This window comes from Eretmochelys imbricata, chromosome 21 (assembly GCF_965152235.1).
Source record: "Eretmochelys imbricata isolate rEreImb1 chromosome 21, rEreImb1.hap1, whole genome shotgun sequence".
Taxonomy (NCBI): Eukaryota; Metazoa; Chordata; order Testudines; family Cheloniidae; genus Eretmochelys; species Eretmochelys imbricata.
This window is the reverse complement of record NC_135592.1, coordinates 3773259-3800503: the sequence shown is the minus strand read 5'-3', so window position 1 is coordinate 3800503 and position 27245 is coordinate 3773259. Positions and strand designations below refer to the sequence as shown.

The following is a 27245-nucleotide window of genomic DNA, read 5'->3' as shown; positions in this document are numbered from 1 at the left end:
TGTCATGAAATTAACCAAATGCTGGCTGCCTTAATGTCCAGGCATGGAGGCACTCCAGCCATCAGTCTGACAGGGTAGAATCAATGCCAATTCCCCAGCAAGCAAGGGGAGTGGTTATCGATTCAGTCAAGAGGAGGAACTCTTATCACCCCAGTGAAAAAAGAGGGGAAGCTGCTCCTCCAAGCCAGGGAGAGGAGGGGAGCTGAAACCCAAGCTGGGGAGGTATGTTCCCTGTGCGTATGGCAGCTTGCTTTGAATTACGGTTATAAAGAGTTGCTCCTGATAAAAGACCTTGCTGCTCTGTCCAATTTCTTCTGAGTTGCCCCACCAGCTTTCTTAAGGCATTTTGTATGGTGCTCATCACTGTGATATCTGAGTGTCCTATTCCCTTTCGCCCAGGTTGTCCCCTACTTAATCAGGGTCTTGGCTTACAAGACTGTTTCCTGAATGGGGCATTTTGTTGGCCGATGTGGGACTGGGGCTAAAGCATTGATCAGTGTCATGCAGATCGTATTTTTTATCCATCTGTGCAGGAAAAATGCGGTACAATTAAAGTGAGGTGCCCAGATTAACTGACTGCAATGTTTCCAGGGCAGAGACATAAACTGAATCCTGAACACTTGCCCCTCTGCTAGAGTATGTCCCCCTCTCATACAAATCTTATGTATACTGCAAGCTTATTATTAATTGTTTATATGCTAGTAGCTCGTTGAGGCCCCAGCCAAGACTGGTATCCCATTGTATGAGGCACTGTACACACACCTAATAAGAGACAGTCCCTGCCTCAAAGAACTTGTGATCTAAACAAACAAGAAAAAGGAAGTATTTTACACGTGGGAAACTGAGGACCAGACACAAGTGACTTGCCCAAGGGCACAAAGGAAACCTGTAGAAAAGATGGGAAATTAGTCCACATTTCTTGAATCCCAATCCAGTGTCTTAACTAGAAAACTATCATTCCTTTGCTGTTATAGAATTTCTGGGTAAGCTCTGCTTTGTTATTTTTCTTTACGGAAATGAATTTTAAACTACTAAATGCATGAACAGATTTAAAAATAATAAGACCAGAATGGGAATTATGGTGAAGAGCTGAGGAGTGAATGCAACAGAGCTAAATGACCATTAATAATGATGAAAAAGTACAGATGATTTTTTTCCTTAAAACTAAGGTGAAGGATAGGAACAGATTATGAAAACTGGCAGTTCTTTTGTTTCAGTGGGAGTTTTGCATGATCAAGGAGTGTACATTTGAGCCAGATGTTCATGGAATAAATGAATCTAGGCTAATTTAAAACAATTGAGAGTTCTGGTGCTTGGCTTTTAACTGAAGATGTACCTGATCAGAACTTGGCCAACATCTGCCATTAGAGGGCAGCATATACTCACACATTTAGGGGGCTAATATAGACAGCCTTTTTATGCCCTGGCAGGCTGGAAATTTCTGTTATTAAAATCCATCTTTCTTATCACTGTGAAGCGAAGTAATGGGCTGAAGTGCCATTTATTTTAGATTGGAATGCAAATTTCTGAGATGGTGTCCTGCCCAATGAGAATCCTCTGGCATTTCTATAGTCCAGAGCTATGAGCTAGGAAGGTTGTTTTCTTATAAATACAGCATATTTTTTTAACATGAAAATTTCTGCTGATGAAATATTTGCTCTGTCTAGTGTGGGGAAAAAAGTTGAAATGTGCTTCCAGAGCAATAGAATTCATGGTCTCATTGAAGAATTGTCCCTCAGTGTTCCGTGTATGGCACAATGAACGGAACTGACCTCTTCCTCCCAGACTGAGTGGCAGAGCAAATGGTGGTTAGGGTGACCAGATGTCCTGATTTTATAGGGACAGTCCCGATTTGTGTGTCTTTTTCTTATATAGGCTCCTATTACCCCACCCCCCACCCCATGTCCCGATTTTTTTACACTTGCTGTCTGGTCACCCTAATGTAAATGGAGGAAGGATAGTATAACTTGCACTAGCATTCTCTGTGTGTGTGTGTTTGATTTTGTGCATGGGCAAAACAAGTGTGACACTCATGTTGAGGGGGCAGGAAAAGCAACAGACAGGAGATTGCATGATCAAGTAAGGGGAAGACCGTTAAACTTTTTAGGGCAGGGTCTGTAACTTAATATGTCTTTGTGCAGCAGGCAGCACAATGGAGCCTTGATTCTGTGTCGGGCACACAGATGCTACTGGAATACAAATAGTCATTGCAGGTGAAATGCAGAATGTTAAACTGAGGTCTCCCTGTTCATCTTTGAACTAAACAATTAATAGTAAAGCAAGGAAAATAATGTGATTATCCTGTATTGACTAAGTGTTGCTTTATTCCTGATACTGAATCAAATTGTGCACTGATTCATACCCAGTTTGTTCATGCAAGCCTAGTATCTTATATGAGGGTATAACTCAGCTGGCAGTTCAGCCAATACTATTTTTACAGCCATCCCAAAATATTCTAAACTATCTTAAAACACTCAAACAGCAGCTATAGACAAAAACATTGGCTGGTTTAAAGGAGCCCAGAGTCCCTGACAATAATAATACCTAGCTCCTTTGATAGCACTAATAGCCAGAGACCTCAATGCGCTATAAAGGAAGTAAGCATCACTATCCCAGTTTTAGAGATGGGGAAGCTGAGGTGCAGAGACGCTTGTCCAAATTCACCCCGCAGATCAGTGGCAGAGCCGGCAACAGAACAGAGGTCACCTGAATCCCAATGCAGTGCTCTGTCCACTAGGTCTCTGAACATTTCCAACGTAATGCAAAAGAAAGTCTGGCAATTTGTATACTGAGAAGCCGAGTATTTAAGAAAATCAAATTACTTTGCATTCTGTGCAAAAATGGTTTGATATGAAGTGCTTTCCTTGAGAAAGGGCATTGTTGCTGTTATCAAAACCAACGAAATCCAATCCCTAGCTCACAGATGGGGGTGAGACTTGGTAAATCCTTGTCTGTAAGGTGCTTTGGGATCTTCAGATGAAAGGAGCCAGGTATTACTGTTCTTGCCAAAGGCGGGGGGAGAGAGAGGCAGAGGCGCGCACCCACAGACAAGCATAGTCAATTTACTCCCCTTTAAGTGCTGCCTGGTTACCATCTCATGAAAGAAATCTCCTGCATTCCTCCCCTTTAATCTTAGTTTATTGCTAGCACCAGACCAGTCTCTAATCCCCGCAGACCTGTAGGAGTGGAACAGAAGCCAGATCAGGAGCTGCTTCATCTGTGATCATTTGGGTAAGCAAAGCATATTTTCTTAATAACCATTTGCCTTCCTTGCCTGTTCTGTGCAAAAGGCTTTAGGCCCTGTACAGTGTTTTCTGTTTTAAGATCACTTTTATGATGTTATGACAAAGTAGTGGAGTACAGCTTTGCAGAGGTGGTCAAACTAATATTTCTCAGCTTTCACATGTTACACATGTGCCCTCATGTAATAGGGGTGGTACAGTTTTACTTTTAAACTATTTAAACTAATCTGTTTAACTGGAAAATGTGATTCAGCAGGAGTTCATCCCTGACTCCAAAAGAGCCCTTTGCTTTGGTATCAGTAGCACAGTTGGATGAATAAAAGATGTTTAATGTAGGTTTGGTTTTAATGCATAACAACTGGGTCTCTCTGCCATTCACTTCCTCATTATGCTGTCCCCTAAACATGTCTAACACTGTCTGTGTCTGTTCATTCAGTTACATGCAGAACACTTATTTTGTTGCATTTCCCACCCCATCCCCTTTTGTATGTACTTCTTGTTCTAAAGATAAAACCAGCTCTTCGTTTTCCCCCTCTCATGTATTGTTGTTGCAAGATTATGAATCGAGTGTTACGGCAGTTTTGCTAAGGAAATTCAGAAGAAGAATGTCTGCAGATGGATCTGCTGCTGTATGATACGAAAGCTGAACCAATTTCTCAGAGAAATATTTAAGCAAGATCATAACAACACATTAAATTCTAAGCAGTGATGCGTCATTCCCTGGATCAGACTGAACAAAGCAATAGTCCCATTTATTGCTCTAGTCTCTGAAAGCGCAAAAAGGGTAGGCATGACAATTGAAATTACTTGTCATTTACAGCACAGACACTTGTCAGCCTGGAGTAGTAGAAGGGATCAATATTATACGGTCCTGCATGGTTAATTAATTCGTTGTTGTGTGGTGGCTAAATAAATTAAAATAATACTTAGCACTTCAAAAGGCTTTACAAGCAGTAACTACTTAACGAGTATTTACATTTTGTTATGCAAACTCAATATACTGAAAATAAAGAGAAAGCCTATTGTTCTTGCATTGCCAAAGGGGTATGGAAAAGATGAACACAGAAGTCTTTTCTCACTCTGACGTCTAGGATTCTATAAGAATGCATTTTCCAAGCACGTATTGAGTCTATTCTGTTTCTGTTCTTTCTTTCCCTGTGTGTTTTCCATTGATGTGAATGGAAGATACACAGGAAATAAAAGGATAATACACATACCAATAGAGTGTCAAGACGAGACTGACAGAAGTAATATAAGTGTATGTTAAGTATACAGATATAACACATATATGCAAAATTGTTAGAAAAATATGACAGGACAAGCACAAAATCTGCTTGCCCAACTTTTACCGTGATATTTTACTTCTCCATGGAAAAATAAAATTAACACAAACAAGCGAGTAGAATTAGTAAGTATTTATTTGTATTGTGGTAGTGGTCTCAGGAAAGGTCAGGGTTTGCGCTAAGCACTGAATGAACTAAGTAAAACAAAGACAGTCTCTGTCCCATCCTACACCACTTTCTAGGATTAGCTCGAATTGCAAGAGGTGCATAAACAGACCAATGAGGGAAGGGAGGAGGACAAGGTCACAGTAAAGATGGGTGCATTGCATAAATCGCCAGCTGCAGGTCAGAGTAGTCCAGGGATTTTTACAAAGCTTCTGTGTTGTGTGCAATATCCTTGTGAGACTAGTTCTTTAGTAAATGTCTGCCAGGGGGAGGAAGGATTTTGAAAGTTTCTGTGTTCTGCCATGAGACGAGGCAGATGGACACTTTGTCAAGTACTTACACAGCTCCCATATCTTGGCACCTCATAAACATTCAGTGTATTTACCTCACAGTAATGCCTCCTATGTCACTGCTCTCCCACTCTGGGGCAGGTAGGAGAACTGGGATGGGAAGTGACTTGCTCGGACACACAAGATGGCCTGTGGCAAAGCATGAAATGGAACCCGGATCTCCTGAGTCCCTGTCCCAACCCATCCCTAAAGCACAAGATCATCCTTCCACAGGCACAGACAGGCAAAAAGTAACTGCCCCATAAAAATAGAGAGGGTAGAAGGGGAAGCTAATCATATGATCAGATGAATGATAAAGGAATATACAAACACATGATTCCTTATTTAAAAACAGTATACGTTTAAAAAAGAAACCTGTTGCAAATAGAATTAAGTATAAACTGCTTCCCCTTCACCCCCAAAGATCTAGTCTGAATGAGCAAACATCAGGCAACACAAAACTAGTATTCTAAAGGGTGTAAGCAATAGAGAGAGTACATTGTGCACACAGATATTGACTTGATCTGTTAGCAGGGAGACTAGGTAATGCTGGAGAGGGGCAGGGTATGAGCTCAGAGGTGGTTTCACGTGTCAGAATTCTGCAGTTGCCTGGTAGGTTTCAGATGAGTACTCAGCCTGGGATCGCACTGAGCCCAAGTGCTCTTTTGAATGTCACATGTTGGATCTCCTTTTTGTTTATGGCTTGGAGACTGTCTCATTCGTCTTCAGTGTTGCACACAGCTGGGTCCCAAACGTCCCTGGGGAGGGGGCTCCCTTTCTGTTGTGCAACTCACCGACGTTTGGATACCGGTTTCAAGTTTTTTCACAAGCTGAATACAAGCAAGCTTGAACTGCCGGCCAGCGGCTTCCCTGCTGCTTCTCAGATGTTCCATTTCATGGCCTAGTCCAGCCATCTCTCAGGAGTTTAGCTTCCTGCTGGGGCCCATGTGAGTTGGCTGGTTGCTCCGTATCATGGGAATGCCCGGCTGGGAGCTTTCCACACACTGGCTGGTCAGTATGTCATTCCTCACATGAATGGGGGCAGGCATAGTTCTGTTCCAGTGGTACCTACAACAGCTTTGCTGCTCTGATGACAGCTGTGCAGTGGCCTGTGAGAAAAGGAATTAATGGCTGTTAGTCCATTTCCTCATGGACAGGTGGCAACATCACATAAATCACCATTAGAGCTGGAACCAAATGGCACCTGTGCAGCACAGTGGGATGGGGTGCATCCCTTTAGGGAAGAGAGGAGGCATATCGGAAGGGTAAGGTCCCAAGGAAGCCTGTGCTGCTGGTGCTAATCTAAGTGCTAGAACTGGGCCAATAATTCATAACCAATCATTATTTTGACCAATTTCCTCCCCCCCTCTCCCCCCCCCGGATACAAAGCAATGATCTCCATCATTCAGATTTATTCAAGCTTTGCAACTTTTACATTTGGATACATCATATGAAACTCACTTTCAGTCCATCTTTAAGCAGTCATGCTTAAAATCCATTTCTGTGAGTGATTTTTCAGAGAGCAAAGGTGAAAGTGTTGAAAGAACGGTCTTGAATGAAAACTTGCTTATGAATTCAAACAAGTATATGCAGACAATGTTTTGCACTAATTGCCCCACGCCGCTAAGAACTCTTCATCAGCACTAATTAAATAAACAAAATAGGGCTGCTGTCCACAGGACTTGCACTGACCTGTCATCTGCACATCAGAATCTATAAAGTGGATAAAAACTAAGTCTGATTTGGCCTTTAAAGAGTTTATAGACTGAAGCTGTTATTCTTTTGCAGCTGAGTCAATTTCTCTTTCAACAAAGTTGAATTAACCTTTGAAATCTCATGTTAAGGATCTGGAAATCATTGTAGCTCTGTTAATTAAAGTAACAAAATCAGCTTGGCGGGAATCAAAAATCTAAGTTAAATGTCATGAGACGTTAGCTTCCAGCTTCTTTTTTGCTTTAGTGCTCTCTGCCTCGTCTGAACACTTATTTTTTCTTTAACAAAAGACTCCATTTTGTCTCCCAAAGATTAAGCCATGTCTTACAGTCTTTTATGGAACGATGTGATTGATCCTGAGTAGTGAGAAATGGAGTGTCTTAAAGGCAGTGCTTTCAGCATGCAATCTGATTCTGCTAAACAGAGAATTTTCAATGCATTTCCTTAGTACGCTTGGCATGGGGGAGTCTCCTCCAGTATCCAAGGTCAATGTTGGTTCCAAAGGTCTCTTCTCAACTCAGCTGAAAGCCTCATTGATCATTCTCTAATGTATTTCCCTCTCTGGACTCTTAGATTTGATCTTGTTAAGAATACTCACCGAACCATAGAATATTAGGGTTGGAAGAGACCTCAGGAGGTCATCTAGTCCAACCCCCTGCACAAAGCAGGACCAACCCCAACTAAATCATCCCAGCCAGGGCTTTGTCAAGCCAGGCCTTAAAAACCTCTAAGGATGGAGATTCCACCACCTCCCTAGGTAACCCATTCTAGTGCTTCACCATCCTCCTAGTGAAATAGTGTTTCCTAATATCCAACCTAGACCTCCTCCACTGCAACTTGAGACCATTGCTCCTTGTTCTGTCATCTGCCACCACTGAGAACAGCTGAGCTCCATCCTTTTTGGAACCCCCCTTCAGGTAGTTGAAGGCTGCTATCAAATCCACCCTCACTCTTCTCTTCTGCAGACTAAAGAATAAGTCATGTGCTGTAGCCCGCTCATCATTTTCGTTGCCCTCCGCTGGACTCTTTCCAATCTGTCCACATCCTTTCTGGGGTGGGGGGCAAAACTGGATGGAATACTCCAGATGTGGTCTCACCAGTGCCGAACAGAGGGGAATAATCAGAGGGGATCTGCTGGCAATGCTCCTACTAATACAGCCTAATATGCCATTAGCCTTCTTGGCAACAGGGGCACACTGCTGACTCATATCCAGCTTCTTGTCCACTGTAATCTCCAGGTCTCTTTCTGCAAACTCTACTCCTGGTAGAGTTTATACTGCACGTCACACCTTCCAGACCTTTCACAAATGTTAACTAATTCTCATAGCATATCAGTATGCTCCAGTGAATAGTGGTATTATTTATTTGTATTATGGCAGCGCTATACAAAGTCTCTGCCCTGAAGATCTTATGGTCTAAATAGACAAGGGCAGACAGAGGGTGGGAGGCAAAACAGAGGCACAAGGAGAAGTGACTTGCCCAGCAAGTGGCTGATAAGAACTAGGTTTCCTGAGTCCCAGTCCTGTGAGCTGGGGAAATTGAGACAGAGAAGAGAGAGATGGGCTCAGGCCAAATTTTCAGGGTGTCACCTAAATAAGTGGCCTGATTTTCCCATGTGCTGAGTGCCCACGCCTCCCACTGAAGTCTTTGCTAACTAGCCTAAATCCAGGTACCTAAGTGTAAAAATGATGGTATAAGTGACTGTGTGAGAGCCGTCCTGCAAGTCAGTGGTAGAACTGGGATTAGAACTCAAGAGCTGCTGACTCCTAAGTCTGTGCTCTGACTATTAGAGAACACTACCTTCCTGACACACTGCAGAGTAACAACAGAAGAGGAGAGGGTATCGTCATAGAGACCTAACTAACTTGCTCTGTGACGAGTTGGATCCCTTTTGCGGCTCATTAAATTAGATGAGTAGAACCAAGATGAGATGCTGCAGCTCTGTCGTCCCTCTAAACCTGTGGTTCTCAACTCGCAGCCCGTGGGCTGCTTGAGGCCCAATCAGCACACAGCTGCGGTCCATGTGACATCCTCAGGGCCATAAATGTATTATACCTATTCTGCGGATGCAGCCCCCATAACACAGAGAGCTGCATAAGTAGTCCACAGTGGTAAATTGGTTGAGAATCACTGCTCTAAATTTACAGTAATTGTCATCTAAACTCGTGTGCTCACATCCCCAGGCCTTGCACTTTGCATGCAAATGTGCAGGCAGCCACCATAATGAAGAGACCCCCCATGTGACTGTTGTCATGAGTTGGGATGGAGCTGGAAACAATGGAATGGAAGTCCTCTATGTGGTGAGTCCTAAGGCAGCTGCTGATTCACCAAGGAGCATGGAAAGAAAACAAAGGGAGCAGCGAGGGGTAGACGTTACATTTTAAGGCAAGCTTGTTTGCTGTGCTGGTTGTGTGGAATGGGAATAGACTGACCTCTATGACAGCTGCTGCCCATGCTGGGCCTGGGTTGTGCTACCAGCCTCCTGCACAGTCAACCTGACATCTTCCATCAGAAGCAAAATTAAGATCAAAACCAAAACCCCACCTCTGTTTGTGACATCACAATTCTCTCTATGGCCACCATTGTGATGTCACAAGCTTGAGACTCCACATAAGGTATAAGCACTAAGGAAAGGTGGAGATTCTTAAGTAACAATCCAGTTTCCATGCAAATATCTGTAGTAATAAAAAAAAAAAAAAAAAAAAAAAAAAGAAAAGAGATACAGCGCATACTAGCTAGATCAGCAAAATCTTTAGTAAATTTTCTTTGAGTTAGCACCAGCTCTTTAACCAATTTTAATATTCAAGCAATTAAGCAGCTCTAATATAACCTGCCTGCATCTTCAGTTGCAACTAACTTTAATCAATTATATCAAGGGTGCTTTAGTATGTTAGCAGCCACCCAGCAGCATAATCACAGATTTAGCCATTATATATTCAGCAAAATATAAACATTTGTAATGGCCAATCTCTCACATTTGTCATTAAATGAATATCCCCAAATGACAAGTCCCACCATATGAGTGCTAGATTGCCAAGTGCCAAGACACCTAATATTAGCTAAAAGAAAAGGAGGACTTGTGGCACCTTAGAGACTAACAAATTTATTTGAGCATAAGCTTTCGTGAGCTACAGCTCACTTCATCGGATGCATTCAGTGGAAAATAAAGTGGGGAGATTTATATACACAGAGAACATGAAACAATGGGTGTTACCATACACACTGTAACGAGAGTGATCACTTAAGGTGAGCTATTACCAGCAGGAGAGAAAAAAAAACCTTTTGTAGTGATAATCAAGGTGGACCATTTCCAGCAGTTGACAAGAACATCTGAGGAACAGTTGTGGGGGGGAATAAACATGGGGAAATCGTTTTACTTTGTGTAATGACCCATCCACACCCAGTCTTTATTCAAGCCTAAGTTAATTGTATCCAGTTTGCAAATTAATTCCAATTCAGCAGTCTCTCCTTGGAGTCTGTTTTTGAAGATTTTTTGTTGAATTGCAACTTTTAGGTCTGTAATCGAGTGACCAAAGAGATTGAAGTGTTCTCCGACTGGTTTTTGAATGTTATAGTTCTTGACGTCTGATTTGTGTCCATTTATTCTTTTACATAGAGACTGTCCGGTTTGGCCAATGTACATGGCAGAGGGGCATTGCTGGCACATGATGGCATATATCACATTGGTAGATGTGCAGGTGAACGAGCCTCTGATAGTGTGGCTGATGTGATTAGGCCCTATGATGGTGTCCCCCGAATAGATTTGTGGACACAGTTGGCAACGGGCTTTGTTGCAAGGATAGGTTCCTGGGTTAGTGGTTCTGTTGTGTGGTGTGTGGTTGCTGGTGAGTATTTGCTTCAGGTTGGGGGGCTGTCTGTAAGCAAGGACTGGCCTGTCTCCCAAGATCTGTGAAAGTGATGGGTCATCCTTCAGGATAGGTTGTAGATCCTTGATGATGCATTGGAGAGGTCTTAGTTGGGGGCTGAAGGTGATGGCTAGTGGCGTTCTGTTATTTTCTTTGTTGGGCCTGTCCTGTTGTAGGTAACTTCTGGATACTCTTCTGGCTCTGTCAGTCTGTTTCTTCAGGTGGGTATTGTAGTTGTAAGAATGCTTGATAGAGATCTTGTAGGTGTTTGTCTCTGTCTGAGGGGTTGGAGCAAATGCGGTTGTATCGTAGAGCTTGGCTGTAGATGATGGATCGTGCGGTGTGGTCTGGATGAAAGCTGGAGGCATGTAGGTAGGCATAGTGGTCAGTAGGTTTCCGGTATAGGGTGGTGTTCATGTGACCATCGCTTATTAGCACCGTAGTGTCCAGGAAGTGGATCTCTTGTGTGGACTGGTCCAGGCTGAGGTTGATGGTGGGATGGAAATTGTTGAAATCATGGTGGAATTCCTCAAGGGCTTCTTTTCCATGGGTCCAGATGATGAAGATGTCATCAATGTAGCACAAGTAGAATAGGGGCATTAGGGGACGAGAGCTGAGGAAGCGTTGTTCTAAGTCAGCCATAAAAATGTTGGCATACTGTGGGGCCATGCGGGTACCCATAGCAGTGCCGCTGATTTGAAGGTATACATTGTCCCCAGATGTAAAATAGTTATGGGTGAGGACAAAGTCACACAGTTCAGCCACCAGGTTTGCCGTGACACTATCGGGTATACTGTTCCTGACGGCTTGTAGTCCATCTTTGTGTGGAATGTTGGTGTAGAGGGCTTCTACATCCATAGTGGCCAGGATGGTGTTTTCAGGAAGATCACTGATGGATTGTCATTTCCTCAGGAATTCAGTGGTGTCTCGAAGATAGCTGGGAGTGCTGTTAGCATAGGGCCTGAGGAGGGAGTCTACATAGCCAGACAATCCTGCTGTCAGGGTGCCAATGCCTGAGATGATGGGGTGTCCAGGATTTCCAGGTTTATGGATCCTGGGTAGCAGATAGAAGACCCCTGGTCAGGGTTCCAGGGGTGTGTCTGTGTGGATTTGTTCTTGTGCTTTTTCAGGGAGTTTCTTGAGAAAATGGTGTAGTTTCTTTTGGTAACCCTCAGTGGGATCAGAGGGTAATGGCTTGTAGAAAGTGGTGTTGGAGAGCTGCCTAGGAGCCTCTTGTTCATATTCCGACCTATTCATGATGACGACAGCACCTCCTTTGTCAGCCTTTTTGATTATGATGTCAGAGTTGTTTCTGAGGCTGTGGATGGCATTGTGTTCCGCACGGCTGAGGTTGTGGGGCAAGTGATGCTGCTTTTCCACAATTTCAGCCCGTGCACGTCGGCGGAAGCACTCTATGTAGAAGTCCAGTCTGTTGTTTCGACTTTCAGGAGGAGTCCACCCAGAATCCTTCTTTTTGTAGTGTTGGTAGGAAGGTCTCTGTGGGTTAGTATGTTGTTCAGAGGTGTGTTGGAAATATTCCTTGACTCGGAGATGTCGAAAATAGGATTCTAGGTCACCACAGAACTGTATTGTGTTCTTGGGGGTGGAGGGGCAGAAGGAGAGGCCCCGAGATAGGACAGCTTCTTCTGCTGGGCTAAAATAGATTAACAATAGATTGGATAGATTAACAATATTTCTGGGTGGGTTAAGGGAACCACTGTCATGGCCCCTTGTGGCATGTAGTAGTTTAGATAGTTTAGTGTCCGTTTTCTTTTGTAGAGAAGCAAAGTGTGTGTTGTAAATGGCTTGTCTTTGTCTAGTTTTTGTAAAGTCCAGCCACGAGGAAGTTTGTGTGGAAGGTTGCTTTTTATGAGAGTATCCAGTTTTGAGAGCTCATTCTTAATCTTTCCCTGTTTGCTGTAGAGGATGTTGATCAGGTGGTTCCGCAGTTTCTTTGAGAGTGTGTGGTATGTAGGTAATGCATATTGGGAATCTGATGCAATTTGATATGTAAGATCCAATAGAACTTGAAGTCTCATTTTGTTAGTGGCTGTGAGTGGAGTGCACTGGCAGTTTTCGAGGAGAGTGATTATTTGTGTGTCAAATTCTCCGAAAAACAATTTTTCTTTTAAAAGTATACAATTTACATTTGCATTTTTGTACTGGCAATCGTGGGTAAAATTCTTTCATCATTCTACCTGGTAGTCACATGATTTGCACCAACAGTTAATTTTGTGGGTGCAAAATGACTTCCTTGCATCTTGGCTTTGACAGAACCAAAAGGAAATGTTCAAAAACCTCCAAAGGAGAATCCATGCAAATGGGTACGTTGCAGGATACTATGCAGAGGTTTAAAGTTTTACACACCACTAGCTCCTGCTCTTGATACTGTGTGTACCTGACCACTCACCCAGTGGTCTTCCCCTCTCTCTGGCAGAATTCCCCGCTTCAGCTCTGGAGAAAATGGGCCACAAGGAAGTGGATGACACCCGTTCCTGGAAGAAACCGACCAACAACATCCGAAAAACATTTATCTTCATGGAGGCACTAGGATCGTAAGTACCTGAGTATGAAGGCTAATCTCTGGCCTCCCCCAAATTGGAAGCAAGGCTTTTACTAGCTAGAACATGTGGTAGAAGGAATAAAGCACACGTTACTTAAGGAAGAAAGAAATGCACTTCAAACAAAGTGAAGAATAAAACTGTTTATTTAGTAATGGAAGGTTCGGACAATCTTTGGGAAATAGGATGGGTGTGGCAATTTCCTCCAAACGTTTTAAATTTATTTATCCCTGCCTCTCAACTGCCTCTCAGAGAGATTCCTTCTCCCTTTCCAAGGCTTCACTGTCTCTCCATCTCCCATTAATTTCTATATGTGCCAGTTTATAGTCTTATGACCATAGTGTAGTCATGTGACCACGTGAGAGCCATCCAAAACTGAGGACAGGTCTGAGAGTCAGGAAGTCCTGAATTCTAATCCCAGCCTTGACAGGAATGACCTCTCTGGTGTAGAATGAGTCCCTTAATCTCTCTGCCTGTTTTCCTGAGAGATGGAGGGAGGTTGTGCCCTCTTGATTCTGTGTGAGAACATTTGGTAATAGGGCAAAAAAATCACTGGCAGTTGTACAACCCCGAAGCGTTTCATGCTATTTTCATTAATTGATGTTTGTAAAATGTTTTGAACTACTTTGATGAAAGGTGCTGGAGATGTGCAGTGCAAGAATCTTTATTTATAGTTATTTGATTATATTGCTAGGGGACTATTGTCTTTGTTGTGTGTGTGAGATCTCCTGCCTCCACACCGGGTCACACACAGAGCTCTCTTGCTGCCAGCACCTTCTCGCCCATAAGGATTAAATTCTGAAGGACAGCCTTTACGTTTCCAACTACCCCCACATTTTCACAGAGGAGTAAGATGTCAATCCAGTATGCTCATGTAAACATGGAGCCTTGCTTGGAACCATGTTGAAATCTTGGTCCTAATCTGCAGTAAGAAAACGGATGCCTTTCTTAGCTAAACATACTTAGATCTGTTGTGCTTCTGCATGGCACATGGATTTCAGTGCAGACTGTACTTGAGATGCACAGATCAGAGTACTCATAGTTCAGTATCTCTGCAGTCAGTACCTGCATTGCAAAGAGCAATCCCATTTCCAATTGCATGTAAGGAAAAAAGCAGGTGCCCAAGCCAGTTACTGAATGGCTGTATCTGCACGAAGCTTTCCTCTGAAAAAAACCCCCACTGCTCTAGCACTGGTGCAAACCCCAGTGTATCCAAGGCTCCGGGGTTCAGGCAGCGTGTGGTTTATGTCTCCTTGGAGCAGCTTCCTCAGGAATGTGCCTCCAAAAGTGCCTCAAATGCACAAGTGTCACTTCCCAGCTCTCCGCTCCATCTGAGTGAAAGGTAACCTGGAAGCTGCCTGCAGGCATGGCAACTCAGCCTCAGCTAGCGCTAGGAAATTATCTGTACAAAATCCTGCCTGCACATTTCCACGTGGTGCTGGGTGACACCTTCTTTCTGCACACTTCTGTTTTGTATGCCTGTGCTCCTTTAAGGCCAACATGCTATAATAACCTGTGAACTGCAGCATCTTGGCATTGTATCAGCCATGGAAGAGTTTGAAGCCTGCTGAGTTAGCTGTGTTGATCATTCTGGATCTTTCCTCTAGATGCACACAAGAGTGCACGCTTCATTCACGACTCTGTCTGCTAGCGAGAGGTAGTGTTTCTAAGGCTTAGAACAGGAGACTGGAAGTCAGGACACTTGGGTTCTGTTCCTGGCCTTGAGAGGGGATTGTTATCCAATAGTTAGAGCAAGGGAATGGGAGACAAGACACCTGGGGTGTACTCCTGGCATCGCCTTGCTGTGCAAATGTAAGGAGGCAGTTTATATGTGCCTGTTGTCTCCATAGGGTTTTACCAATTTCCTTGGACTATGAATAGAATGGTGGTGGTGATGTCCTAGAGCAGTGGTGCTCAACCAGGGGTATATGTACCCTTGGGGGTACTCAGAGGTCTTCCAGGAAGCACATCAACTCATCTAGATCAGTGTTTCTCAACCTGGGGGTTGCAGCTCCCATGGGAGTCACAGGACAGGTTTAGGGGGGTTGCAAGTGCAGGGCTGGCATTCAGGGGTGGCGAGGAGGGCAATTGTCCCAGGTCTCAGGCCCCCTACCATTAGGAGGCCACGCAAACCTAAGTTACATGTCCGAAGCCCCCTGTGACCCAGGGCTGAAACAAGGCTCACAAATGAAAAACAGGCTCAAGTATCACACTGAAATATAAGTACAACATTTATACGCCAATCAATGTATTTTATAATTCTATGGTAAAAATGAGAAAGTCAGCAATTTTTAGTAGTAGTGTGCTGTGACCCTTGTATTTTTATGTCTGATTTTGTCAGCAAATAGTTTTTAAGTGAGGTGAGACTTGGAGTATGCAAGACAGATCAGACTCCTGAACGGGGTACAGTAGTCTGGAAAGGTTGAGACCCCCTGCTCTATAGTCCAGTGGCAAAAGTACTCTTTCAGGTGATTAGAAACCTTGATTCAATTTTTTCCTGGGCCTCATGAGAAGGGATCTCAACAGTGACAACTCTGAGGACTTGCATGATGAAGATGTTCCACTTTAATTATCTGTTAATTGGGCCAAAGCAAGAGTTGAATGTAGAAAGCCCTCTATAGGGTGGTGGCTAGGGTACTCACCCAGGATGTTAGATACCCTGATTCAAGTCTCCTGGCTGCTAGGACAAAAGGCTTTGAACAGGGAATGCAATCTGCCTTTCATGTTGAAGCGCTTCCACTTTAATTAACTATTAATTGAGGGCAAAGCAAGAGTTAAGTCCTAGAAGCCCTCTGTAGCATAGTGGGTAGGGTAAACACCCTGCAAGGATTAGCAACCCTAGTTCAATTCTTCCCTGGGCTGTATGAGAAGCAATCTGAACAGTGACAACCATGAAGCTTTCTTGTTGATGCTGTTCCACTTTAATTATCTGTTAATTGGGCCAAAGCAAGGTTCCAGTCTAAGAAGCTGTCTGTGGTGTGTTGGTTACAGCATTTACCTGGGATGTTGGCCTGCTTGGTTCAAGTCCCTGCTGTAGCAGCAAAGGTCCCTCGTTTAAAGAGGGAGCTCTATCATTCTTGCCTGTTGGCGCTGTTCCCCTTTACTTAACTGTGAATTGGGGCAGGTGAAGGGCTAGGATCACTCTATAGTCCAGCAGTTGGGTGCCTGCTTAGGAAGTGGGAGATCCTTGGATTTCCTGGTTCAAATCCTTTCTCTGCCCCTTTAGAAGGGGTTTGAATGGGGAAATCCCATCTCCCAGGTGACCGGGGAGGTGGCAGACTCCTGTTTAGGTCCCCTCTTCTTCGCGGGAGCCCTTGTCTTCCTGGGAAAAGAAGGGGTCTCAGACACAGGTCTCTCACCTCTAGAGGGGACGAGCGGGCGGGTGGGGGTGGGGAGGCGGTCCCTGGGAGGTGGGAGAGCCCTGTTCCAACCCTCTCACAGAGGGGGGATTGGAATTGGGATCTCCCACTGCCTGGCTGGGTAGCCGGCTGCGGGGGGCAAAAGAGCCCCCAGGGCGGGTTATGGGACAGGTTTAGGGGGGTTGCAAGTGCAGGGCTGGTATTAGGGGTGGCAAGAGAGCAATTGCCTGGGGCCCCATGCCACAAGTGGCCACGCAAAGCTGTTACATGCTTCAGCCCTGGGCAGCGGGGCTTGGGCTTCAGACAAGGCTCACAAGTGAACAACAGGCATAGAATCATAGAATATCAGGGTTGGAAGGGACCTCAGGAGATCATCTAGTCCAACCCCCTGCTCAAAGCAGGACCAATCCCCCAATTTTTGCCCCAGTTCCCTAAATGGCCCCCTCAAGGATTGAACTCACAACCCTGGGTTTAGCAGGCCAATGCTCAAACCACTGAGCTATCCCTCCTGAAATATAACTACAAGAATGTGACCAGGATCCGGGGGCGGGGGGTGTCAGTTTCATCGTAGAGATGGTGAGCTGCTGAGTTGCAAAACGTTCTTTCAGAATCAGTGCCATAGTTACACTCCAAGTAGGCAGCCAGTATCCAATATCAGGGTGATCCAAACGGGAGCTGGAGACCTCAGTCTTGTGACTCAGACTTCCTCTGACAAAGCCTAAGCAGGTCTGAGGTACAGGATTGGAGCTCTAGAGTTCTTTTACAGATTCGCTAGCCTCTTGATAGCAAAAAGAAAAGGAGGACTTGTGGCACCTTAGAGACTAACAAATTTATTTGAGCATAAGCTTTCGTGAGCTACAGCTCACTTCATCGGATGCATTCCGATAGCAGATATTCTTGATAGCAGATATTCCTTCGGTGAAGCATTGTGGCTTTGAAGTAAAACCTCCTATTTCCTATGTATACACAGGTAATTAGTTGCATTCATTAACATAAAGTTATTATCCATTACACAGTTCACAGATAGTTTACTACAAACTTCAGAGAGAAATATAGACGATATTATCACACCCAAGTTTCATCTAAATGTTAATATTAGCTTTTGAGCTCTGAATCAATAGAATATAGTAACAGACAGGAACTGTTTGGTTACATGGTTAACATCTAAGATATAAGTAAACACGGACCAATGCAATCACTGTCTTCTTCCAATTCTCTAACAATACATATTTGCATTGCAACGCTCTAGTCTATCTAACATGGCTTTGTTAGGTATTTATAAGGAATGTCCCTAATTACCATTCAGATACTATTTTATGATGTCCTTTAAGGTTGGATTTGGGTCGTTTAGCCTGCTAGTTGCTTAAACCTCTCTGGCCCAGTGTTACAAATATTTATATTCCAATTGATTTATATGATAATTCTATGGTAAAAATGAGACAGTAAGCCATTTGTCAGTAACAGTGTGCTGTGACACTTCTGTATTTTTATGTCTGATTTTGTAAGCAAGTTGTTTTTAAGTGAGGTGAAACTTGGGGTACACAAGACAAATCAGAGTCCTGAAAGGGGTACAGTAATCAGGAGAGGTTGAGAACCCCTGTCCTAGAGCCCCAGCCATGAATATGGTTAGAGTCTACACTGCCTTTCAGCACGGGCTTTACATTTGGAGAAGCAGAATGGCCCATTGTTCGGGAGCAGGAATCAGAAAATCTGGGTTCCTTTCTTGATTCTGCTTCTGACTCTTTGCATGATTCTGGGCAAGTTGCTTCACCTCTCTGTGCCTTGGTTCCTGCATCTTTAAAATGGGGGTGACACCACTTGCCCATCTCCATAAGGAATTGGTTAAATACCCAGTGAGGTGCATGGAAACTTAAATTGCTTTGATGCAAATTGTTTCATCTTGCTCACACTTCAGAAAAGCCACCACAAGCTGCTGAATTACACTGAGAAAATAGGATCTCTTTTCCTAAGCACCCCCCTTGTCATTCTTTCATTCTATTTGACAAACAAAAGCACTTTGTTTTCCAAAGGCCCCTGAACCTGCCTGGCTTCAGCATCAGTTGCTTGATTATGATTACAAGGTTGAGTGAGCAAAAGATTTCTCCTTCCCATGCTGCATCCTATTTAATTCTCTCTCAATGTCTCAGACTCCAACATTGCACAGTGAGTTAGGAGGTTGCCTCGCTCCCCAATTATCCCTCCAAAGCTGGACTGGCTCTGTGAGTAATGGGTTGTTTGGGACACAAGCAGCTATAATGACATAACTGTTTAGTCACTTTCTCTTAAATTTACAAATCTGCCATTTAAGTTTGCTCACGCTGACATCCACATTCTCAGTCAGCCACAGGTGAGATGCCTTGCACTCTCAGAGGCTCATCCATGGCTTCGGAAATGATACTAAAAGCAATTTGGTCCTGTCTGCACTATCTTCTGTACACAGTGCCGTCAGTCCCTTTTGGGTATCTGAAAGTCAGGAAAACAGACTCTCTGGAGATTTCTAGAATATCCTAAATTAGTCTTGGGTGCTCCCCTATTTTCCTGTCTCCTTTCTGGGCTCAGAGCTGTGTAGCTGCATTACTCGATTCCTGTTTTTCACCTGTCCTCTGCTTTCCAGCTCATTCCTACAATGTATCACTGCAGGGAGCATGCACCCCAGTCCCCCAGCTTAGCCCTGCATTGCAATATTACAGGATTCCCCACATATCCTCCTTCTCCCTCTGATCCCTCTGCTCTTTCAATGCCCTGGGTGAAGAGGAGGGAGGGCCCTGGCAGAACGTAAACAGCAAATATGTAGCTCAGGTCCCCAGACTCTGGCTGCATTCCACTGTGCAGTGTAAACAGAACCAGCAAATAATTCCATCTCTGCATTTGGATGAAGAGCAGCAACTCTGCCTTAACCATCCATCTGCTGCTACCCTGAACAAACAAATCTTCTGGAATCATACACTGGGGGGAGATAAGGTGGGGTGAGGGGGAGATAAGGCGGGGGGGTGGGGTGGGGAGATCAGGAGAGGTGGCGAAATGACATGTCTGTAGCCATAGACAGCCTGCAAACAGCCCAGGCGGGATGCAGAGAGAATAAGGAAGCCCACTGCTCAGTTTTACCACATGCTTAACGAGGAGAATGACCCAGACACAGAGAATATTTGCTTGGTTTATGTTCCAGTCTGCAGACACTACCATGTTACTACAGGGCAATGTTAGGAGGGATGAGAAGGGCTGCAATGAATGCAAAGCAGCTCTGGTGAGAAGGGCACGTTCCCTTACTTCATTAAGGTCCCTCAGGCTGCTCTCTGGGAATACTACAATAAATAAGTGCAGTTTATCATTCGCACTGTAATGGTTTAAAATCTGAGGGCCTGGTTCCCCTGAAAATCCCCTGGAACTAACAGCGGAACCTGGCCCCAGCAACAGGCCCCGATCCAAGTGTTGTGACTGCCCCTGATTCTAAACAACAACCTGGATTTGAGCCCCCTTGCTGATTAATGGGAAAAGCTCAGATCCAAACTCTAGTTCTACTAAGAATTGATGTGGCCAGTGCTCATGATTAATCCTCAGTGAGCAGAAAAGAAAAGTGTTTTACCCCTTCCCTTGTCCTTCCTATCACATTAGGTTGTCTTGTCCGCCCGCCGTAGCCTGGTTTGTACATTCTCTGAGGCACAGGCACCGTACAAGCACGTCTTTAAAAGACAGCCCAGTGCAGTACAGCCCTGATTCCTTGACTGGAACCCTTTGATGCTATAATACAATAACAACAGAAGGGTTTTCTTGAATTAGGATTTTGAATGGAAATTTCCCAGAGCTCAGAAGCACTTAGATGCATTTTCCATTCACGATACAGGCTTCTAAGCAGACCTCAAATATGTATGATTCTAATTTTTATTTTAGTTGCTTGGAAACTTCCTTTTTTCTCTCCTCTCCCCATCATATTCCATCTACTTTACCACTGACCTGTTCCATGCTGGATGTTACATCTTTGGAAGTTAACAGCTTGACTAGTTCTCTTGTGTGTACAAAGTTGGTAAAACTTTAAGGAGGTGGAGTGCAAATTGAACTGCTTTTCAGAGCAGGGAATTCTATAAGATGAAGTTTTCCTGTGACCTAGGAACCTGCAGTTGAGCTTCCATGAAATTCGGCATTGTCTCCAGAGTTAAGCTGATGCTGTGAACTGCACACATGGCCATGGTCAGCCCCAGAAATGAGTTAAATCAGTGGTTCTCAACCAAGAGTACGTGTGGGTATGCAAAGGTCTTCCAGGTGTGTACTGGCTCAGCACTGGAGCGGAAGGGATTAAGGCAGCACTCTTAACAGCAGAAGCCACGCCCCCTGAACCTTGCTGGGCATGATCCAGCTGCTGCTGCAGTATAAAAGGGAACAGCCTAGGTCAGTCTGGGCTGCCTGCTGGGGAGGATGGATGCATCTTGCTGGCTCCAGCTGAGGAGCAGCCAGGAACCTGGACTGAGGGAGCAGGAGCTGCTCAGGCACCTGCGGATGCCCTATGGAGATTGCAGTTGCCTCCCGAGGTGCCCTGAGACCCTGATGACACCGTGACTCAAACTACAGGAGTCATGGTAGGAAGCAGCCCAGGGAGGGATGAGCCAGTGTCCCTGTAGCAGTTGGGGTATTGTGGGTGGCTTCTCTGCTGATTTTGTGGTGAACCCCATTGCCGCTACCAGGGCTCTGGGCTTGAATCCAGTGGAGCAAGGAGGGCCTGGGTCCCCCTACCTGGCTTCCCCCCTTTGTGGGACAGCTCACCGAACTCCTCTCACAGGGGCACTGGGTTGCGCTTCCCTGCTGCTGAGGGGAGCCCTGTGGCCTCTGGGCCATGTGTCCCTGGGGCTGAATGCAGCCATATTGACCTAACTGTGGGTTACCATGCCCTTGCCCTGCCTCACCCCACCTCTCTGGGTGATGGGGTGTACTGGCCCTGTGACAAGGGGGGTGCATCAAATCATCTAGATTTGCCTAGTTTTACAACAGGCTGCATAAAAAGCACTAGTGAAATCGTACAAACTAAAATGTCCTATAAATAATGACTTGCTTATACACTGAACTGCAAGTATGGTATTTATATTCCAATTGATTTATTTTATAATTATATGGCAAAAATCGAGGAAATCATCAAATTTTTCAGTAATCTGCTGTATTTTGTCTGGATTTTTTTTGGTAAGCAGGTAGTTGAAGTGAAAGTTAGGGGTATGCAAGACAAATTGGACTCCTGAACTGGGTAAAGTAGTCTGGAAAGGTTGAGAGCCACTGAGTTAAATTATCCAGCAGCACTGTCCTATAGGGGAGTGAGGCTCAAGGGAAGCTTTGTTCCCTTCTAGCCAATTTGTTGATCCATGAATTTTTAATATGGGGGCATAAATATTTGTTTAGGAATGAAATGTGGAACAGATGCTCTAGCATCTGATCTGTAGGTGGTTCATTTCCTACCAAGGTGGTGTTCAAAATGAGGGGTGGTGCCACCTGCCAGTGGGTGTTTCAGCAGGGCAGCATTAATTAACACTGTGGAGGGTTGAGCAAAATGGCGATCTCGGTAAGAAACCTGAAATAAATGGAGGCACCAGTATCCTAGGAGGAAGTTCCAAGGATTCCAAGTGCAATGGAAACCCAAAGTGGCTTAAGCCATTTAAGTGGCCTTATGCCTATGAGGGTGTTCAGTGAATTAAAGATTGGGAATCAGGAACACAGGGAGATGAGGGCAAGACAAGGTGGAGGAAATAGTGATTTGTTCTACAGAGCCACAGAAAGAGATGGTGGGGTGGGGGGAGAGAGAGAACAGGACACCAAACTGACCCTGGGCACAGCACCAATTGAAGTCAATGGGCTTTGACCTGCTGGCATCAATGCTAAATTTGGTCTTGAGAGTGAACTGTCTTTCCCTTGGAAACCTTCTTTTTGATGCCAGTCTGGATTGGGCATGTGGCTTTGGGGAGTTTTCTGCACCCAGACTGCTCCCTTCTGGAAGGGATGTCCAGGGAGCGCAAACTGAACAGCATTGTGATGGTTACGATATCAAGAGAAGGTCCCCTTCCTCCCTCCCACCCCCACAGCTCACTAAGATCTGAGAGGACTATCTTCAGTGTAAGATGCTCACAGTCCACACAAGAGATACACTTCCTGGACACTACAGTGCTAATAAACAATGGTCACATAAACACCACCCTATACCGGAAACCTACTGACCGCTATTCCTACCTGCATGCCTCCAGCTTTCACCCTGACCACACCACACGATCCATCGTCTACAGCCAAGCTCTGCGATACAACCGCATTTGCTCCAACCCCTCAGACAGAGACAAACACCTACAAGATCTCTGTCAAGCTTTCTTACAACTACAATACCCACCTGCGGAAGTAAAGAAACAGATTGATAGAGCCAGAAGAGTTCCCAGAAGTTACCTACTACAGGACAGGCCTAACAAAGAAAATAACAGAACGCCACTAGCCGTCACCTTCAGCCCCCAACTAAAACCCCTCCAACGCATTATTAAGGATCTACAACCTATCCTAAAGGATGACCCAACACTCTCACAAATCTTGGGAGACAGGCCAGTCCTTGCCTACAGACAGCCCCGCAACCTGAAGCAAATACTCACCAACAACCACATACCACACAACAGAACCACTAACCCAGGAACTTATCCTTGCAACAAAGCCCGTTGCCAATTGTGCCCACATATCTATTCAGGGGACACCATCACAGGGCCTAATAACATCAGCCACACTATCAGAGGCTCGTTCACCTGCACATCCACCAATGTGATTTATGCCATCATGTGCCAGCAATGCCCCTCTGCCATGTACATTGGTCAAACTGGACAGTCTCTACGTAAAAGAATAAATGGACACAAATCAGATGTCAAGAATTATAACATTCATAAACCAGTCGGAGAACACTTCAATCTCTCTGGTCACGCAATCACAGACATGAAGGTCGCTATCTTAAAACAAAAAAACTTCAAATCCAGACTCCAGCGAGAAACTGCTGAATTGGAATTCATTTGCAAATTGGATACTATTAATTTAGGCTTAAATAGAGACTGGGAGTGGCTAAGTCATTATGCAAGGTAGCCTATTTCCTCTTGTTTTTTCCTACCCCCCCCCCCCCGATGTTCTGGTTTAACTTGGATTTAAACTTGGAGAGTGGCCAGTTTGGATGAGCTATTACCAGCAGGAGAGTGAGTTTGTGTGTGTATGGGGGTGGGTTTTTGGAGGGGGGTGAGGGAGTGAGAGAACCTGGATTTGTGCAGGAAATGGCCTAACTTCATTATCATGCACATTGTGTAAAGAGTTGTCACTTTGGATGGGCTATCACCAGCAGGAGAGTGAATTTGTGTGGGGGGGTGGAGGGTGAGAAAACCTGGATTTGTGCTGGAAATGGCTTTTAGATAAGCTATTACCAGCAGGACAGTGGGGTGGGAGGAGGTATTGTTTCATATTCTCTGTGTATATATAGAGTCTGCTGCAGTTTCCACGGTATGCATCTGATGAAGTGAGCTGTAGCTCACGAAAGCTCATGCTCAAATAAATTCGTTAGTCTCTAAGGTGCCACAAGTACTCCTTTTCTTTCTGCTCACACCTTAGTGCCAGTTAATCCTCTGATTCAGTGTGAAACTCTACAAAGGTTGTATCCTTAACTTTTAACTCCCTAGACTTGCTGGGGACTGGCCGCTTCATAAACGTTCCCTGATTTCTGCTTCCAGACTAACTAGAAATTCTCTTGGACCATCCCTGTTCCAGGGCCTGATGAAAGGCCCCTTGCACAGCCCCAAAATACAGGGAGCACCAAGGTTGCTTAAATCAGGGATGGTCTGATTTGAGAATTGGGCCCTCACACTATCTATGCTTTCTGCCTCCATACCCTGCTGGACCCATAGCAGGAGAGACCATGATGTTTGAACCTCAAAGCATCTCAAGATTCACTCTGTTTCTCAAATAAAGTCACAGGCTGGTTCTACTCCAACTCAGTTGGCTCTCCCCCTGATGCTGACTATTCTATGATCTGCACCTCTCCAGGCTAAGCCAGTGCAGTCACCCATCTGTGGGGAAGGGCAAAAAGGACATGGGCATGACTGTGAGTAGCATGGCTCAGGGAATCTGCTTTCTCCCTACTGCAGGCAAGTCATGCCAGGAGCTGCTTTCGTCTTGTGTTTTTTTGTGTGTGCCATGAGTTGCTGCCGCTGGCTAGCAACTGAATACAAAATCAACCAGCTGTATGCCAGATGGGTACCACTCTGTGCTTAGCCAGGCTATCTGCACAACATGCTGGGTGCTTTATTGAGTGGGGATATGAGAGTGGCATGCTTTCTGTTCTTGCTAGTTATATTCATTACAGTAGCGTCTATAGGTCCCAACTGAGAACCTGACCCCATTGTGCTGGGTGCTATATGAACACATGGTAACAGGCACTCCCTGCCTTGTGTATTTAGACTGTAAATTCTTCCAGACAGAGGAAGAGACTTGCTCATGGTCAAAGAGCTGGGAACAGATCCCAGGTCTCAAGTGCTACTGGATCACGCTGCCTCTCACACCGTTTTGCTCTTACCTTTTTTCTCTAGCTCCCTTAAATGCTCCCCGCTCTACTGGCAATGGTGTCAACACCATCAGTTAATCAGCTGTGCAGGTGATGAGGATTACTTGAGACGAGCTTGGTGCAATGGCACCATCACCTGACATGTTTAGCTGCCTAAGCAAAAACCTTTAACAAGATTGTAGGCTTTGGCAATGTTATAAATATTCACCCTTCGTTGTAATGGGTTGAACTCTACTATGAGGGATGTGTAGGACACTCATCCATTGCATTTTAATTCAGAGCGTACAGTTCTAAGCTGGTTGTGTGAGAAGCCAGGGCCGAAGCCATCAGATGCCAAAAGGAAATGTTATGTAGTGAACTTGGTTTATCCAGATATTTCACATTTGGTTGGCAGAACTTGGATTAATGCACAAAGCACCCAAACTGTTTTTCAAGCAAGAGGCAAAGTAAAGCTCTCACCTAACAGACATGCAGCCACCTCTGGGACAGGACACAGTCATTCAGTTCAGCTCTGAAATGTCACTGACACAGAGCTGGGAAAATGAGTATCTGCCTTCTCTGAAACAGCAGAGGGATGCTGAGGAGGCAGAATATAACAACTCACATTAGAATTTGGCTGGGATTCCATGAATACCCCCTGCCCTGGCCAAAAAAGTGCCATGGGATCTTTAATGGTAATGAGGAGATCGATCTTTGGTTCTGCGCCTCATTAGACAGTTGCCAATATGTTCTTCTAGCGGGGATTGCACTAGCATTTAGCATGGGGAAATCCTGACTGTGTCCCAACAGATTATGGTGCAAAGCTATGAGAGATCCAAGGGCATGGCATTTTCCTGCCTATCTCCTTCCTCCTGTTCAGATACTGATCACTGAACGCCTGTGCTGTCGAATGGTATATGGCAGCTGCCTTTCCTGAGATGGATCCTAAATCTGACACTACAGGAGTGGTCTCATGGGCTGGCATCTACATAAGTAGCTACTTGATTGTCTTTACTGGTGTGGGGTTCTCCTAAATGTTGCTATTGCGATTGTGTATTTAATCTATCTTCCTTTTATCCATCTGTCAGGAAGGTTCCATGCTAGATGTTCTGTGTATTTAGCCCTTTCCCTAGTCACTATCTTCTTTTCCGAGAATGACCCTACATTGTGGACCTTCACACTCTGGAACTGAAGTGGGTTCTCTAGACATTAGGTCAAACCATGATCCTGAATCAGAACACACCCTAGATTTGCGCTGCTAGACATTCACATCCAGATCTATATTTTTCAGCTTTAACTTTAACTATTAGACACACCTTTGTCTGCCCCTTTCAGAAAAGATTCTTTATTAGGTGTCTACAGGTACTGATCATTTTATATCCATCATATTAAATAAATTGAGTACTAAAAGTTGAAGTGAAACTCTACAGGCTTGGTTAACAAGCTTCATTCAAATATTTTCTTTGGTTTTAATCCATCTGAGGTTCTTGTCTCCCAAATATTGCTGACACCTTGCAGTCTTAAATTGTAAATTTCCAAAGGGCAACATGAAATTAATAGAATTTTGAAGCCATATATTCAGCACAATAATATCCTATGTGGACGCTAATTACAAATGCCATCCTCTTATAGTGGAAGCTTTAATCATTAGATTACTTGCCGGCTATTTACTTCAGCTCCTTGTCCACATGTATTTGCTTCCAGCTCACAACTATGCCCTCTATTGAAACACCTTCGTCCTTCATCTGTGTTTTCTCCACAGAGGTGCTTTTTCGGAAGTTTTCCTCGTGAAGCAAAGAACCACCGGGAAGCTCTTTGCTCTAAAGTGCATCAAGAAGTCCCCTGTCATCCAGGACAGCAGCCTGGAGAACGAAATAGCCGTGCTGAAGAGGTGAGTATAATTTTAAATGTGAAACAGAGCCAAATACTTTTTCATGACCTGCAACTTTAGAACCAAAACCCTCAATCTCTCCAGGTGTAAGGGCCAGTTGCTGCTGCTGCACAAATTTGCATCTCATTAAAGGGGGAAGAATAAGATGAAAGGAAGATCAATGTTTGGTATTTATTTAAAATCTCTGAAAAGGGGAATATTTGTAAAGTTTTTATTTACACACGCCCCTTGCCAAGCCCAACAGCTTTGCAGTAGAACTGGGAAAAGAAACCAACTAAAACCAAACAATATAAAGAGTGACAGGAAAATTTAATAGTC

The 27245-nt window shown here is 44.5% G+C and overlaps 1 protein-coding gene across 3 annotated transcripts in view; it reads left to right on the top strand.

The window, feature by feature from the left end:
• CAMK1G (calcium/calmodulin dependent protein kinase IG) overlaps positions 1-27245 on the top strand; it is a 68690-nt gene that overhangs the window by 30731 nt on the left and 10714 nt on the right. The window contains exons 2-4 of one of the 3 annotated variants that reach the window (XM_077839168.1): positions 3137-3231; positions 13036-13153; positions 26799-26927. In XM_077839168.1, the coding sequence (XP_077695294.1) occupies positions 13062-13153; positions 26799-26927 (221 nt within the window). In that variant the 5' untranslated portion in view covers positions 3137-3231; positions 13036-13061. Of the gene's footprint in view, positions 1-3136; positions 3232-3818; positions 4027-13035; positions 13154-26798; positions 26928-27245 lie in introns of those variants that run through there. The other 2 variants (XM_077839169.1, XM_077839170.1) reach the window with 2 other exon arrangements.